This window comes from Notolepis coatsorum (assembly GCF_963971535.1).
Source record: "Notolepis coatsorum genome assembly, chromosome: 3".
Classification (NCBI taxonomy): Eukaryota; Metazoa; Chordata; class Actinopteri; order Aulopiformes; family Paralepididae; genus Notolepis; species Notolepis coatsorum.
In genome coordinates this window covers 61000314-61018941 of record NC_140167.1, presented here as the reverse complement: position 1 = coordinate 61018941, position 18628 = coordinate 61000314, and the positions used below count along the sequence as shown (strand labels likewise).

Here is an 18628-nt window from a genome sequence, read left to right as displayed (position 1 = left end):
CAAGATTTGAGTTGTTTTAAAGTAGCTCTAGGCGTACAGTATGCAGACAGCTATGAACACAACATTAGTTAAAGGAACATGCCAGCATGTTCTTCTCCAGAGTCAGACCAGAAGATATATACCAATTTCCTCTCAGTGTGCACTCAGTAGAAAGCTAGCAAGCTAGCCTTGCTTAGCCCAAATGAATGGAAGTGGATACGGACCAGCTAGCCTAGCTGTTAGGCCAAAAACACCTCTCCCAGAGTTTTAAGCTAAGCTAGTGGTCCGTATCTGCTTCCATTTGTGCTACACAGAGAGGAAATTGCTATCTTCTTGCCTGACTCTGGACAAGAAAAACAATCTCCGGTAATGTTGAGGAGTCCAAATTACACCAGTGTGGTCCTTTAAATCTCACCCCTTTGGTAATGCTATTAATACCGTACTATCAGGGTCTTCAGGGTGAGTTCAAGATATGAGTAAAGAATCACATTTAAATGAAGCTTTATTAATCTTTATTGTTAATTTATTAATGTTTGGTGTCGTCTCAGGTGTCGTACGAGATCAGCGGGTTCTGTGAGAGGAACCGGGATGTGCTTTTCAACGACCTCATTGAACTCATGCAGAACAGTGAACAGTGAGTATCTTCCTTAAACACAACCACTTTATACATCAGACCAGTGCGGCACGTTGGCTTTTAGCGTGGCCACGCCCACTTTTGGGGGGTAACACAGACACTGGTCCTCATTCTCGAACGGACATACGTGAAATTGACTAAGGCAGTCGTAAGTCGGACAGACCGGTGTGTGCCCGTGTTTTTAACAGCTTCTTTGGGGAGAAGTCCTTGGGGATTTCTGTCACTTTGATTCTACAGACATCCACAGAATTAAATAATTATAATGATAATAAATACGACAATATTTGTATCTTTAACAATTATGTGTTGCATGACTCAATGAGGCATTGTGAGCATTACACACACTACAACCTAAATAAATCAAACCAACAATAGATAATATCATAGAGAACAAGACGGTATATGGCATATTAATACAGTATATTCCACTATACAGTAGCTATATCCGCGATGATTGGGTACTTCTTATTTAGTTGGCATTGTGTGTGTGTAATGCTCACAATGCCTCATTGTGTCATGACTATAAATGCAAAACGTAATTGTTAATGATACAAATATTGTCGTATTTATCTATATTATAATTATTTAATTCCGAATATGTCTGTAGAATAGACTTGAACGCAATCACCAAATATTTATCCCAAATGAAGCCTTTTACCAGTTTCATCACCTGTGCATTGTAGGTTACTATTGTCGCAAATCGCTTCCGCGCTACTTGTTGAATATGGGGGTCAGGATGGAGCAGATGCAACACTGTTTTGCACACGACCCTCGCCTTATAAGGAGCTGGCGTGGCGTGTCTGTATGCAAATTCAGGTGTACGAGAACACGCTTCCAGTTTAAGAATGAGTTTTTTCATTCATGGGAAGCCAGCTGCGTTGATTATGGCCACCTACGAAGATCGTTTCACGTGTTCAGGAATCCAGAGTTTTCTTTGTTGTAAATTTGTTAGTACGAACTTTTGACCAAGATAGTTTTTTTTTTTTATTATTATCTTTCTTCCCCTCTTTTTACCGATTTGTCTCCCATCCCACCCTTCCTGGTTGTTGCGTACTTTCCCCTACTGTTGGTCCGAGAGACCGGAGACTGTCACATGCTTTCCTCCAACGCATGTGCAGCCTGCCGGCAGGCCAGCCTGGCCGCGCAAATTCTCACCGGGGAGAGTGTAGCGTGTGGGAGGCCACACTATCTCTCCCTAGATCCTACCCTTGCTGAGCAGGCACCCCGACCGAACTGTAGGGGTCGCTGTCCACAACGCCCAGGCGAATCCAGCGTCTCCGGCGTTGGTGACGAACGCAATCTCCGCTACGCCACCTGACCCCCCTGACCAAGATAGTTACAAAGGTACTTACAGAAATGTTCAAGAATAGGGCGGCTGAGTGGCGCAGTGGGCAAGGCGCTCGCCACTAATGCAGGAGATGCTGGTATCGAGCCCAGCTCTCGGCATTGCTACCGGCTTGGCCGGTCGTTCATACTAACACAATTGGCAGTGTTAGGGGGATTGGACGTTGTGGACAGCGACTCCTACAGGTTGGTTGATGCGCCTGTACAGCAGAATCAGGAAGTATCGGGGGCAGCATGAGCCTCCCACGCGTTACTCCTCGCCACTGAGGGTTTGCGCTGTTCAGGTGAAAAGATGCGACAGCTGCCTCCTCGTGTACCGGAGGGGACACGTGATGCAAGGCTTGGTCCTCACTGCAGCCGACCAGTGGGAGGCATAGTCTAGCAACGTTCGAGATAGGGGAGGGGAGAATTGAAGGGAGAATTGGCGAGGCGAAATTGGGATGGGAGAAAAATAAGGAGGAAAAGTGGATCAAAAATAAAAAATCAAGAATGAGGACCACTGTTCCTATTGACCGCTATTGTACTTGGCCTGGTCGGCACTGCAGAACGCTTTCATTGTTTGAAAAGTTTGTTTTGTTAGTGCATCATGTTAAATCAAGCAATTACTTTCCAACACTGCCACCATTGAGCGTTCACACCTTTGTGAAAAGTTAGGTTTGATCTGTTTTCAGGCATGACTAATTCCCCAGTCAGCTGCAAGCTTTTTCATCATTTCCCTACCTGGACATTTAATATTACATTATCTCCAAATGACCTAAAACTAAGAGGTAATGACTATTTCTGGACAACGATGGTCTTCAGTGTGATTTCTAATCCTTACAGGGTATGTTTGTACTAAAGTTGTAATTCATGAACAAACACCATCTAATCCCTGTTTATTCCCTGAGTTGTTTTCCCCCGAAAGGCCAAAATAGAGACGTTCAGTGCGATTAATGGATTGCCGGTTTGATGTATTGTATCCCAATTGCTATTTCTTTCCATCTATATAATTGTGAGGTTTGGTTCGTTCCCCGCCACACGCTCTCCTGAGGTACGGTGCTGATTGGTGCATTCCCCGCCACACGCTTTTTGAGCGATTGCCACTTTCATCACGCAGCTGTCATAGTTTGTGATTAGCGCCCCAGAGGGCTTTATATACCTGGACCTTCTTTCTATCGTTGTCGGGTCGTTCTGGAATACAACTGCATTTGCCTGCTTTTTCCCCGTTGCTGTTCCTGGTCTACTTTCTCTCCAGGACCTTTCTGTGGAGAACCGCTGTTGAGAACCTTGTTCCCCGTTTGGAGCTGCGCCTCGTTTACCCGCTTTACGCGTTGCGCTTGGGTGAGTGGAACCAAACCCCTCTGGATTATTCTGATTGTGTGTTTTAGAAGAGACACTGAAGATTTCGTTTTGTTTGCACTGACTCAGCTAAATTGTGTGTTGTGGGGAACACTGAAGACTGTCACTGTCAATTGGTTCTGGACACAGCTAAGGGAGGAGGGAACCACACTGCCTCTCTTTCGTTGGACTGTTTCTGATACCTCTCTCTCTCCGTTTTCCACCTTGAGTAAAAGCTGGGAGTATCTGCAGAGCCGCTACAACGTCACATGCCAATTCCCCACCACTATCACCAGGAGGATTCTGCAGAGCCGCAGATGACTCTGCTGAAGGCAGTCTCCCTGTTTGTTTGATAATTGTACTTTACCCTTTTTTTGACTCTGTAAATAAATACGCCCTAGTATTTGGCTAACTCTGAACTACCTGTCTGTGCCGTTGCGTTTGAGGTCGGTTACAAACCATAACATTACGACCCGACCATGACGACCTCAGCCGACACAGACAGGGTCAGAACAGCGTTGGCGGTCCAGATTGAATTAACCAACGACCACAGCCTACAGCTAGGTGCGGCTGCTGTACAGGAGCTCCGAGACCAGGTCCTGCCTATTCAGGAGTCCCTTGGCTCTCTGGCTAGCCTGCAGACAGCCCAGGGTAATCAGCAGACTAATATTCTCCACCAATTACAAGCGCTGAGTGAAGCCGTTAACACCTTGCTTGTAACCCCACCTACTACAGGAGCCTCGGCCGGAGCATCACCCGCAGCCGTGGCAGGCCCAGCACCTCCCGATCCCGCACCTCGGGAGCCCCGTCTCTCCGAACCACGGTTGTTCAATGGTAACTTCGAGGATTGTGCCACATTCATCATGCAATGTGAGTTGGTTTTTCGTCATCAACCCAGCCGATTCACTTCAAGGGGAGCCCGAGTGGCTTACATGACTAACCTGCTCTCAGGCCTCGCAGCACAGTGGGTTACTGCCTCCTGGGCAATGGGGGCTGATTTCTGTTTTTCCTACCCAGACTTCGTGGCTGAGCTCCGCAGGGTTTTCCACCACCCAGCCCGTGTCCAGGACCCTGGAGCTCGGTTGGGCACCTTCCGGCAGGGCAGTGGCGGGGTCACCGACTACGTGCTGGAGTTCAGACTGGCGGCAACGGAGAGCGGTTGGAACGATCAAGCGCTTCGTCTCACCTTCATGAGGGGGCTCAACGACGCTGTCAGGGACCAGCTCGCGACCCGTGAGGAACCTGAGTCCCTCGAGGACCTATTCAGCCTCGCCATTCGCATAGACGGACGCCTCCAGGAGAGAAGACGTGAGAGAACCCGACCGGGACCTCCAGAGGTTCCCCAGACCCCCCGTACTCGTGACGGTACTGCGGTCCGCCCTGCTCCCAACACAACTGGTGGTTCCTTCCCCTCCCGTTCGGTGCCCGGGGAGGAACCCATGCAGCTGGGACATTCACATCTTAGCCAAGCGGAACGGGAGGCAAGGTTCAGGTCCGGCCTTTGCCTCTACTGCGGTCGGGATGGACACCGTATCGCCAACTGCCCCACCCGGCCAAAAGACCAGGCTCGCCGGGACCCCGGGAGATCCTGGTGAGCCGTTTTTCTCGTTCCCAGAGCCGTGCACCACCTAGCCGTCTGATGAGCGTCACCCTGGCCTGGGCGGACCAACGGGCCACGGTGGAGGCACTCATTGACTCGGGTGCTGACGAGAGTTTCCTAGACTTCGAGTTTGCTACCCGGGCCAACATTCCACTAGAGGACCTCGTGAGGCCATTGGAGGTGTTCGCATTGGACCAACACCGCCTGGCTGACATCACTCAACGCACCTGTCCTGTCCTGCTCACCATTGCTGGTAACCACGTTGAGAGACTCCAGTTTTTTATCACCAGATCCCCTCTTGTCCCAGTAGTCCTGGGCCGGCCCTGGCTCGCGCTGCACGAGCCCCACATCGCCTGGTCCTCCGGTACCATCAGGGGGTGGAGCTCCTCCTGTCATGCCCAGTGTCTTCAGGCGGCGTCCTGTCCCTCGCCCCGGAGATCCGTTTGTGAGCCGCCTCCGGACCTCTCGACCATACCCCCCGAGTACCACGACCTCGAGGAGGTTTTCAGTAAGTCCAGGGCTCAGGCCCTTCCGCCTCACCGGCCTTACGACTGTGCCATCGACCTCCGCTCAGGGGCTCCCCTTCCCGGCAGCCGCCTCTACAGTCTGACCGTCCCTGAGAAGGCAGCGATGGATCAATATATCTCTGAGTCCTTGGAAGCAGGACTCATTCGGCCTTCCTCCTCCCCTGTGGCGGCCGGTTTCTTCTTTGTTGGGAAGAAGGACGGAGACCTTCGACCCTGCATCGACTATATAGGATATCAGGAATATCAGGATATCAGGAAGGCAGCAGGAGGCAGCAGGACCGGACGGCATCCCCGGCCGCGTCCTAAAAGTCTGTGCCGACCAACTGGCCCCGGTATTCACTGACATCTTCAACCTGTCCTTGGAACAGGCCGTCATCCCCACCTGTCTGAAGAAGTCCACCATCATCCCTGTACCCAAAAAATCTACGCCCGCTTGCCTCAACGACTACCGCCCTGTAGCCCTCACCTCCATAGCCATGAAGTGCTTTGAGAAGCTAGTGAAGGGCTACATCTGTTCCTCCCTCCCCATCAACCTGGACCCTCTGCAATTTGCATATCGCCCCAACAGGTCCACGGAGGACGCCATAGCCCATGTGCTGCACACAGCAGCATCACATCTGGACAAGAGGAAGGGGAACTATGTGAGAATGCTGTTCATCGACTACAGCTCAGCATTCAATACCATAGTCCCCTCCAAACTCATAGCCAAGCTCAGGGACCTGGGCTTGAACTATGACCTGTGCCAGTGGGTCCTGGACTTCCTGACGGGCAGACCCCAGGTGGTAAGAGCCGGCAACTGCACCTCCTCATCCATCACGCTCAACATAGGGGCCCCCCAGGGCTGTGTTCTGAGCCCCCTCCTCTACTCCCTGTACACACATGACTGCGTAGCACAGCGGAACAACAACACCATCATCAAATTTGCTGATGACACAGTAGTGGTGGGCCTGATCTCTGCCAACGACGAAAGGGCCTACCTGGAAGAGGTAGAGAACCTGTCACAGTGGTGTCAGGAGAACTGCCTCTCCCTGAACGTCAGCAAAACAAAAGAGATGATTGTGGACTTCAGGAGGTCGGGGGTCAAGGACTACAGCCCCCTCAGCATCGACGGGGCACCAGTTGAGAGAGTGAACAGTTTCAAGTACCTCGGAGCCCACATATCCGAGGACTTGACATGGACCACACACATTGACAGTGTTGTGAAGAAGGCACGACAACGCCTCTACTTCCTCAGGCGCCTAAGGAAGTTCCAAGTCAGTCAGAAGATCCTTAGGAACTTCTACTCATGTACAATAGAGAGCATCCTGACCGGCAACATCACCTCCTGGTTTGGGAATAGCACTGCACAAGACCGTAGCAGACTACAAAGAGTGACACGTTCAGCCGAACGCACAATTAGAGGGGGGCTTCCCACCCTCCAGAACATTTACAACAAGCGGTGCAAGGGGAAGGCTAAGAGAATTATTAAGGACTCGAGCCACCCGAACAACTGCCTCTTTGAACTGCTGCCGTCAGGCAAGCGATACCGGAGTCTTATGGCGAGCACAGAAAGACTCAGAAGGAGCTTCTATCCCCAGGCCATCAGGCTGCTAAACGAACAATAATCGCTAAACGAACAATAATCACTATGCAACAACCATCAAATGCACACAGCACACACACCCACACGCACACACACACTCACTCAAACAAACAACACACTGCAGCACCCACTCTCCACACTTTAGATCACACAAACACACTTACACTTTATATTTATTGATAAAGGATTTGCACTACAACTCGTACACCTACTGTGAATTGTACCTAAACTGCACCTTGTCCATTTATGCCTTGCACTATATAGTATTGTATATTAGTACACTGCACAGTATTGTATATTGTATGGTAACTACGTCTACGAACATTGTACATATGTCTAAACTGAACACTGTGACCTCTTTTTTTTTTTTTCTTCTAATTTTTACTATGTTTTTATTTCATACTTATCTTGTCATGCACAGTCTCTGGAGCGCAACAGTAAGAAGCATTTTGTACAAAAGTATTCTGTACTTCTGTATGACAACTATTAAAGAAACTTGAACTTGAAACTTGAACTATCGCCAGCTCAACGAGATCACCATTAAGAACAAGTACCCTCTTCCTCTCATGAACTCCACCTTCGAGCCTCTCACCCAGGCTACCGTCTTTACCAAGCTGGACCTCCGGAGTGCCTACCATCTGGTCCGTATCCGAGAGGGCGATGAGTGGAAGACCGCCTTCAAGACTCCCAGGGGCCACTACGAGTACCTGGTAATGCCGTTCGGCCTCACCAACGCTCCGGCGGTATTCCAGGCGCTCATGAACGACGTCCTTCATGACATGCTGGAGGAGTTTGTGGTAGTATATCTAGACGACATCCTCATTTTCTCCAAGACCCTCGAGGAACACATCCAGCATTTCCGCCGTGTGCTGGAGCGCCTCCTCCACAATCGGCTCTTCGTCAAGGCAAAGAAGTGCCGATTCCACTCCGACTCCGTCGATTACCTGGGCTTCATCGTGGAGAGAGGCTTGACCCGAGCTGACCCTCGCAAGATCCGGGCCGTGGAGGAGTGGCCGGAACCCACCTCTCGGAAGGAGTTACAGAGCTTCCTCGGGTTCGCCAACTTCTACCGAAGATTCATCCGGAACTACAGTCAGGTGGCGGAACCACTTACCAGGCTGACCTCTCCCGCCCTGCCGTTCGACTGGTCCTCAGCGGCGTGTGCTGCGTTCTGCTCCCTCAAGAAGAGGTTCTCTTCCGCCCCGGTCTTGCTCCTTCCAGACCCCAAGAGACAGTTCATCGTAGAGGTGGACGCCTCGGATACTGGACTAGGAGCTATCTTATCCCAGCGGTCGGCAACGAACCAGAAGGTACATCCGTGCGCCTTCTACTCGCGTCGTTTCCTCCCTGCCGAGAAGAACTACGACATCGGCAATCGGGAGCTGCTGGCGGTTGTGGCTGCCTTGGAGGAGTGGCGTCATTGGCTAGAGGGGGCCGAGGAGCCATTTACCATTTGGACGGACCACAAGAACCTGACGTACATCCGTGCTTCCAAGCGCCTCAATGGCCGGCAGGCAAGATGGGCCAGCTTCCTGTTCGGTTCGACTTCTCGCTGACGTTTCGCCCTGGTTCCCGCAACACTAAGGCCGACTCCCTGTCCCGGTTACACTCCAAGGGGGCTCCAACCAGAGGCCAGGGTGGTAGGAGTAGTCACCTTGGGCATCGAGGGGGTGGTAAGGCGTGCCCTGCGCTTCCATCGCGCTCCAGGCAATGTACCGGTTCATCGTCTCTTCGTCCCCGACTCAGTCCGGTCCCGGGTCCTCCTGACACGCCACGTGTTTCGCCTCCAGAGGGTGTGGCTTTCCGCAAGGGACCTTCCGCTTCGGTCCTCGGCCAAGAAGCTTAACCCCCGGTTCGTCGGTCCTTTTGAGGTTCTGAAGGTACTCAGTCCGGCGGCGGTGAGTCTTAAGCTTCCTGCGTCCATGCACATTCACCCCGTTTTCCATGTGTCCCGGGTTAAGCCTGTCTCTCTCAGTCCCCTGATGCCTCCTGCTCCGGAACCACCTCCTCCCGTGATGGTGGACGGTCACCCCCTGTGGCAGGTCCGCCGGTTGATGGGCGTTCGACGGCGGGGTCAGGGGTTCCAGTACCTGGTGGACTGGGAGGGGTACGGCCCGGAGGAACGGAGCTGGGTCTCCCGCCAGCTCATCGTGGATCCCGGCCTGATCACCGACTTCCATCGTGCCCATCCGGGCGAGCCGGGTTGGGCTGGTCGCCGGGTGGCTCCCGTGGAGGGGGGGGTACTGTGAGGTTTGGTTCGTTCCCCGCCACACGCTCTCCTGAGGTACGGTGCTGATTGGTGCATTCCCCGCCACACGCTTTTTGAGCGATTGCCACTTTCATCACGCAGCTGTCATAGTTTGTGATTAGCGCCCCAGAGGGCTTTATATACCTGGACCTTCCTTCTATCGTTGTCGGGTCGTTCTGGAATACAACTGCATTTGCCTGCTTTTTCCCCTTGCTGTTCCTGGTCTACTTTCTCTCCAGGACCTTTCTGTGGAGAACCGCTGTTGAGAACCTTGTTCCCCGTTTGGAGCTGCGCCTCGTTTACCCGCTTTACGCGTTGCGCTTGGGTGAGTGGAACCAAACCCCTCTGGATTATTCTGATTGTGTGTTTTAGAAGAGACACTGAAGATTTCGTTTTGTTTGCACTGACTCAGCTAAATTGTGTGTTCTGGGGAACACTGAAGACTGTCACTGTCAATTGGTTCTGGACACAGCTAAGGGAGGAGGGAACCACACTGCCTCTGTTTCGTTGGACTGTTTCTGATACCTCTCTCTCTCCGTTTTCCACCTTGAGTAAAAGCTGGGAGTATCTGCAGAGCCGCTACAACGTCACATGCCAATTCCCCACCACTATCACCAGGAGGATTCTGCAGAGCCGCAGATGACTCTGCTGAAGGCAGTCTCCCTGTTTGTTTGATAATTGTACTTTACCCTTTTTTTGACTCTGTAAATAAATACGCCCTAGTATTTGGCTAACTCTGAACTACCTGTCTGTGCCGTTGCGTTTGAGGTCGGTTACAAACCATAACAATAATAACTATATAATATATAATTATGTGCAAAATAAAAAAGAATTCTAAGAATACAGAGTAACTGGATCTCTGCTCAGGTCACATGACCACCATATACACCTCACTATGATTTATGGGTCAATCTGGTCTCAGATCAGCACTCCTACTTTAACCCTTTAGGTTAACCCTAGGTAGTGAATGGTTAACCTTCTGTAGTGTGGTAGTGAAAGGGTTAACCTTCTGTAGTGTGGTAGTGAAAGGGTTAACCTTCTGTAGTGTGGTAGTGAAAGGTTAACCTTCTGTAGTGTGGTAGTGAAAGGGTTAACCGTCTGTAGTGTGGTAGTGAAAGGTTAACCTTCTGTAGTGTGGTAGTGAAAGGGTTAACCTTCTGTAGTGTGGTAGTGCAAGGGTTAACCTTCTGTAGTGTGGTAGTGAAAGGGTTAACCTTCTGTAGTGTGGTAGTGAAAGGGTTAACCTTCTGTAGTGTGGTAGTGAAAGGTTAACCTTCTGTAGTGTGGTAGTGCAAGGGTTAACCTTCTGTAGTGTGGTAGTGAAAGGTTAACCTTCTGTAGTGTGGTAGTGAAAGGTTAACCTTCTGTAGTGTGGTAGTGAAAGGTTAACCTTCTGTAGTGTCGTAGTGAAAGGGTTAACCTTCTGTAGTGTGGTAGTGAAAGGTTAACCTTCTGTAGTGTGGTAGTGAAAGGTTAACCGTCTGTAGTATGGTAGTGAAAGGTTAACCGTCTGTAATGTGGTAGTGAAAGGTTAACCTTCTGTAGTGTGGTAGTGAAAGGGTTAACCGTCTGTAGTGTGGTAGTGAAAGGTTAACCTTCTGTAGTGTGGTAGTGAAAGGTTAACCTTCTATAGTGTGGTAGTGAAAGGGTTAACCTTCTGTAGTGTGGTAGTGAAAGGTTAACCTTCTGTAGTGTGGTAGTGAAAGGTTAACCGTCTGTAGTGTGGTAGTGAAAGGTTAACCGTCTGTAGTGTGGTAGTGAAAGGTTAACCTTCTGTAGTGTGGTAGTGAAAGGGTTAAGAAGTCTGACTTAGGCCGTCTTTCATTCTCCTCCTAAAGTAACTTCATCGTCAGCCTATTCCCTGAGACTCTCAACACAGAGAAGAAGGGCAGACCAACCACAGCCAGCTCCAAGATTAAGGTAACGTTACCCCCTTTATATTATCATCTTATAAAATGATGTTTGTGTGCAGGGTGCAAACCATGGGTAAGCTGGGTGAGCCATCAGCTCCCCTAGCTCAGACATCAGCTCCCCTGAAAACATGATTTGTGAATTTTTGGGGGGTCTCTAAAATACTGACAATAAATGCTATTTTTGCCATGCATTTCTCATTTTTCTGTAATTTTCTGTATCGTCATCATCGTGTATAATAATAAAATTAGGCTATTTTGATGTATGATTAATGATTTGCGTGTGGCTACTGGGACATAATTCACGGCATTCTAGCTTTTTGTGGTGTTTACTACATCTCCCATGACCCTTAGCGGGGGATGACGTAGTGAGCATCCGGCTTCAACATGGACGGTCGCATTTTACGTAGCTCCCGTAAACAACGCAACAGAGCAACGACAAAAAAGTACTTTGCGCATTTTCTACTTTCCCTCCTGTGGATTATGGATTTGTACCTGAATTCACAACTCAAGCAGCAACTCCAGACAGAAGTGGAGGGTAGCGAAAACGTAAATGAGCAGTCCCATTGCGACTTCTACTTGTTAACGGGCACGGAGAGGAAACATCCAGCCTTCGGAGCCACGGCGATCCACGCAGTACTTACTGCAAATCCGGAACGAAAGAAATTACCCCCGGCAGGCAAGTGTAATAAGAGATCAATGTTTTTATTATATCTGCTCATGTCGGGTGACATACATCAGAACCCTGGTCCCGTAATGACACGGAACCAGAGACTACAGCAAGAAGCGATGGAGGTTCCCATCGCGACCAACAGCATCAACAACGCAACCTGTGGCTACTTCCACAGCGCGGGCGGCGAAGCTCCCCCAATGACGCCACAGCAGACGAGCACACGTGAGGCAGTGACGAGAGGAGGTGAACCGAGGGTCGAAACCATGACGACCAGCTCGACGCGGGATGTAAACATCTCGACGCCCGATAGCCGGCTAGCTAGCAGAGCTAACAACGAAAACAACCAGGAACGAGTCCTTTGTTGTTCCAGCACGGCGCGGGACCCGACCACCCCCTCCCCCCTTCTTTGTTGTTCCAGCACGGCGCGGGACCCGACCCCCCCCCCCTCCCCCCTTCCCACCCACAACAACACAGAGGAACAGATCACAAACGGACAATACTTCGAACCTGCCAACATCAATGAAATAACCAACGCCAATGGACTGAACATTTTTCACATTAACATTAACAGCTTAAAAACAAATTGGATGAAATCAAACAAATATTCATAAATGGTAAGGCAAACATACTGTGCTTCTCAGAAACTAAGCTCGACGATTCTGTAAAAGATCCAGAGATAGAGATTGAGAACTACTCAATAATCAGGAATGATAGGAACAAACATGGAGGTGGTGTCTGTATGTACATACACAAGGACACCAAATTCATCAACAGAAATGACCTGAATCATAAATCAATTGAAACTGTATGGGTGGAAATCCTATTCGAAAGGGCGAAATCCCTACTGGTTGGCACAGTCTACAGGCCGCCAGATCATAGTGGCTTTTATGATACAATGGATGGGTGTTTAGCTGGAGTTGAGAATGTAGACAAAATTCTTATTGGAGACTGGAACACGGATATGCAACGAAAAGATGCACCCGTCTTCAAGGCCTTCAGTAGGTTTTGTGATCTGCATGGCCTCAGCCAGCTAATCACCCAACCCACACGTGTATGTGAATCAACTCAGACTACCATTGACCTCATTCTGACCTCCGACAAGTCCAAGATCTCAAATAAAGGGGTTATAGCATGTGGGTTAAGTGATCATTATATGATATTCTGTACCCGAAAAAAACTAAAACAAAAGGCTGGCTGCCACAAAACAGTCACATCTAGAGACCTCAAAACCTACTCTAGCGAGGCCTTCAACCTTGAACTGGAGAGTCTGGACTGGTCAGATGAACTCAATGGTACACTGGTTGACGAAACATGGCTTGGTTTCAAAACCAAATTCTCAGCAATACTAAACGACATGGCCCCCCTAAGAACCACCAGGGTAAAAAATCGCGCTGAGCCGTGGATGCACTCCGAAATACTGGCCGCTATGAAAACCAGAGACAAAAAATGCTCTGAGTTTCGTAAAAGTCAGTCAAAGCTTACTAAAAGCACGAGCAGTGAACTCCAAGCCCACGTGACTGAACTCAAACTAGAAAGAAACAGACTAAGAAACGACGTAAACTCCATGATCAAAACTGCAAAAAAGAATTTCATCAATGACAAAACTGAGGAAAACAAAAACAAACCACGTGAACTTTGGAAATTACTCAATAATCAACTAGGATGCAGTAAAAAACTTAAAACCAGATTCTCAAACATAAACATAAAAACGGACAACACGCTCATCACAGACAAGCTGGATGTAGCCAATTACTTAAACATTTTCTTCACAAACATAGCCACAACACTGGTAAACAAACTACCCTCCCACTCAGGGCTTTATGGGGTAGAACACATAGTAGCTTACTACAAAAACCTAGGGGTCCGCAAGGACGACTTCAAGCTGGAAATGGTAACAACAGATGAGGTACTCAATAAACTGAGCGCCCTCCAACCTAACAAGGCCACTGGCCATGACAACATCCCCTCCAAATTCCTCAGAGACTCAGCAGCCGCCATCACACCAATCATCACACACATAATAAACCTCTCCATAAAACAGGGACACGTCCCCAAGGACTTCAAAATTGCGAGGGTGACCCCTCTGCACAAAAAGGGCAGCAAATTAGACCCAGGCAACTACCGCCCTGTTTCTATTCTCACCTCCATCTCGAAAGTCATGGAAAAAATAGTCTACGAACAGGTCGAAAAGTACCTAGCGGAAAAAAATCTAATCTACGAATTCCAATCTGGCTTCAGAACATCCCACTCCACTGACACATGCCTTCTCTATTTGAATGACCACATCAAACAAGAGGTGGACGCAGGCAAATACTGCGGCATGGTCATGCTGGACCTACAAAAGGCCTTTGACACGGTCAATCACTCCATTCTGATTGACAAGCTAAAAGCAATTGGTTTTGATAGTCTATCAGTGAGCTGGATGCAATCCTACCTTGAGGGGAGGGAACAGATGGTGGAGGTAAACGGTACCCTATCCCCCCCCCTCACAGTGAGCTGTGGTGTTCCACAAGGAAGCATACTAGGACCGCTACTGTTCCTAATTTATGCAAATGACATGTCGTCAGCTTGTGACTGCAACTTGTTCCTGTTTGCGGACGACTCAGCCCTGCTGGTCTCTGACAAGAACAAGTTACAGGTTGAAAAAACCCTCAGCTCGGAACTAGGCAGAATCTGCATATGGCTCGCTGATAACAAACTATCATTACACATGGGCAAAACAGAGTCCATTCTCTTCGGTTCAAATAACAAACTCAGCAAGACCGACGGCTTCTCAGTTACAGTGGGTGACAATATTGTCACAAGGAAAGATGAAATTACCTACCTGGGTTCCATCCTAGAGGCTAATCTCTCCTGTGACAAAATGGCATCCAATGTAATAAAAAAAGTCAACCAACGAACTCGATTCTTGTACCGGATCTCCTCTCTGGTAAACAAGAACACCCTGAAGACTCTGGCAGGAGCACTCATTCAGGGGTACTACGACTATGCTTGCACCTCATGGTACCAAAGCACCTCAAAGGCGCTAAAAACAAAATTACAAACATCTCAAAACAAACTGGTCAGACTACTGCTTGACCTTACTCCTAGAACCCACCTCACCCCTGCCCACTTTGACAACCTAGGATGGCTTAGAGTAGACGACAGAGTACAACAACTTGCAATGGGCCTGGTCTACAAGATACACTACACGACCAAGGTACCCATGTACATGTCAAAATACTTCCCAAAGGTCAGTGAATACCACGATCACAACACCAGAGGGAGCTCCACAAATCATGTTAAACCCAGATTCGGCTCAAATAAGGGACTAAACACGTTTCGCAATTATGCCACATCAATGTGGAACGCCCTACCCAAAGCTGTAAAGGAATGTGGATCACTACCCACTTTCAAAACCTCTCTCAAGGGACACCTACGGGAGACTGCAATTCAACACTGGCCCCTGTAAATATCCTAACCCAACCCCCTCCAATGTACAGTCATTTACCTAGTATGGTTTTGTCAATAGTTCAATGTACAATTGTGTTTGTTTGTACAGTGTCTCCTCCCCCCCCCCCTCAATGTACAGTGTTACTTGCTTATACAGTGTGCCCCCCGCCCCCCCCCCCCCCCAACCACCTCCAATGTAAATTACCCAGTATGGTTGTCAATATCCCAATGTACCCAACCCCCCCCACCCAACCTCCTCCAATGTACAGTTTCTACGTCAAATGTATATACTCCCTTTTCTTGACTCCTTCTGTATCACAAACAGTACTGTATTTGCAAATCTGGTATGTCATAAATGTATAGATGTAGCAGTACTGACTATCTGTATGTCATGTATGTCATATATGTCTATATGAATTGAAAATGGGGGACCCTGATGGAAACAAGACAAACGTCTTTCTCAGGTCTGCATCCCCTTAACAATTGTATGTATTGAGCCGTACTGTATTGTACCCATTCTGCAATCTGTTAAATAAAGTTTTCATTCATTCATTCATTCAAAGAGAGACAGACGAGTGAAAGTTGAATGGAAGTGTTGTTTGTGCGACAGTAGCGTGCGTAATAAACTAGTGTTTTTGCATCGGAACACGACTCTGTCTACGCTATCATTACTGCATTCCTGACGTGATCTTGGACGTATTTCGGAGATTATATCGAACATGTCAACTGAACAACAGAACGCAGATCGCAGAACTTTTAACGCAGTTTCACTCAAGCTGCGCAGAGTGCCAACGCTTGGTTTGCGCAAGCCGAAGCCCAATTCGCTCTCAGGGATATTACCGCGGATGCCACCAAGTACCACTATGTGGTAGCAGCCCTTACGAACTCAACGGCAGCGAGAGTGGTGAGTTTGCTGGAAAACCCACCTACACATGACAAATATGTGACTATAAAAACACACTCAGAGTTTTTTTAGTTTTTTTCTCATTTATTTTAATTTTATTTCATTTCTTTTTTGCGTAGTTTTGTCTCCCGTCTGTATTTGTTTAATTATTAAATTTTTTATTTTATTTTATGTGAATTATATGCATGTTTGTCGTCGCCCTCACTGGGTGGGATGGGGTGGGGTTAGGGGATAGGAATGGGGAAGGAAATGGAAGTTGTATAATTTGGAAATATAACAGAATGGTCGAACTTTGACCCCCAACATGTTGAAGCAGAGACAGAATGGTGAACTTTGACCCCCAACATGTTGAAGCAGAGACAGAATGGTGAACTTTGTCACCAAATAATCATTTTTATTCTCCTTTTTCAGGCTTAGTTTTAGTTAAAACAGTTTAGTTTTTAGTTTGATTAATAGTTGGGAGACTTTAAATATGAATTATTCTACAAGAACAAACATGCATTTACACCAAAGATTCCAAATATGATCATGTATATGTGTATCTTTCTGTGTAAGCCTCAATCAGTAGCACTGCTGTATGTCGAGCTGGAAAGCAACAGGACTCATGTACAGGTTTCACCCTGGGAGAGGAAGTCAGTCCTATAACATGTTGTGTTGCTTGACGCTTGTCTAGAAACAATCCAACGACCTGGTGAACACACTGATGAAATGCACTCCTCACTACATCCGCTGTATGAAGCCCAACGAGACCAAGAGACCCAGAGACTGGGAGGAGAGCAGGTGGGTACACACACACACACACACACACACACACACACACACACACGCACGCACGCACGCATGCACGCACGCACTCACACACACACACACACACACACACACACACACACACACACACACAACACACACAACACACACACACACGCACGCACGCATGCACTCACACACGCATGCACGTACGCACTCACACACTCACACACACACACACACAATACATGACACACACACACATAATACATCACACACATAATACATCACACACACACACACACACACACACACACACACACACACACAATACATGACACACACACATAATACATCACACACATAATACATCACACACACACATAATACATCACACACACACATAATACATCACACACACACACACACACACACACACGCACACAGACATGCACACACAGGGTGTGTGCGCCTCTCAGATCTTCGGTCTTGGTTGGTTTGGTGTATTTGGGAAACTGCAGTGGCACAAGTGACTTGCCAGGCTGATCTGTTGAGTGCCAGAGTTTCAAGCTGCGTGGTGTTGATGTTTGCACACTTTAGGAGGTCCCTGGTGTAGTCCTTAAAGCATATCTTTTGGCCTCCAGCAGCCCGCTTTGCTCCTCTCAGTTGGCCATAGAGGACTTGGCGGGGCAGGCGGTGGTCAGGCATACGTATGGTGTGCCCTATCCAGCGAAGATGTTTTTTGGCCACAGCTGCGGCCATACAGTGGTTGAGCCATTGAGTTGGTGTTGTTGTGGATTTCTGTGTGGGGGACTCGATCTTCCCAGGTCAGGCCGAGGATCCTTTGTAGGCAACGGATGTGGAAGGCCTCCAGGTTGGTGATGTGCCGGCGGTATGGGGTCCAGGATTCTGCTCTATAGAGCAGAGTGGAGAGACATACTGCGTTGTAAACGGCAAACTTGGTCCTGACTTTCAGGTTTCGGTTTTCAAAAACCCTGCTGCGTAGGCGTCCAAAGGATGATGCGCCTTTATTGATACGTGTGTATCTCTGCGTCAAGGGAGCAGCATGAGGACAGAGTGGAGCCGAGGACCGAGGTAGGTGAAATGATCCACTGTTTTAAGTGGAACACCGTTTATGTGAAAACTGGGAAGTGTAGAGTTTCGGGAAGTGAGTTGGGACATGACTTGACCTGGAGACCGAGGAATTGGTATAGACTGGATATGGTGTCGAGAGCATGCTGCATAGACTCTGGACTGTGAGGTAAGATGGCACAGTCATCAGCGTACTGTAGCTCACAGACTTGGCAGGACTTTGTCTTTGTGTGTGCCTGGAGCCGGCGGATGTTGAAGAGACTACCATCAAGGCGGTATTCCACATGGACACCGTCTTCATGTCCCTCGGAGGCTCGGAGGAAGAGGCAGGTGACGGCAAGGAGTATGAGATTAAAGAGCACCGGAGCCAAGACACAGCCCTGCTTCACCCCAACATTAACCTTAAAGAATTCTGACTGGAGTTCACCCATCTGGACTCTGGCTTGCGTCCCGTCATGCAGCTGCTGAAGGATGGAGAGAAACTTGGGTGGTACCCCAAGTTTGTTGAGGTGTTTCCAGAGCAGCTCACGGCTGATGGTGTCGAAATATATGTGTGATTGACAGTCTTTATGGTGGTTGTATTCCGTTGGATGTCCTTTTCTTGTCACGGCAGCTCACAAATCTTGCTGCTGTGTTTGC

The 18628-nt window shown here is 48.7% G+C and overlaps 1 protein-coding gene across 1 annotated transcript in view; it reads left to right on the top strand.

Annotated features, from left to right (window-relative positions):
* myo1f (myosin IF) overlaps nucleotides 1-18628 on the top strand; it is an 84691-nt gene that overhangs the window by 44187 nt on the left and 21876 nt on the right. Inside the window, exons 15-17 of the mRNA XM_084309713.1 lie at nucleotides 528-613; nucleotides 11070-11151; nucleotides 16824-16930. Coding sequence (XP_084165839.1) covers nucleotides 528-613; nucleotides 11070-11151; nucleotides 16824-16930 — 275 coding nt within the window. The remainder of the gene's footprint in view (nucleotides 1-527; nucleotides 614-11069; nucleotides 11152-16823; nucleotides 16931-18628) is intronic.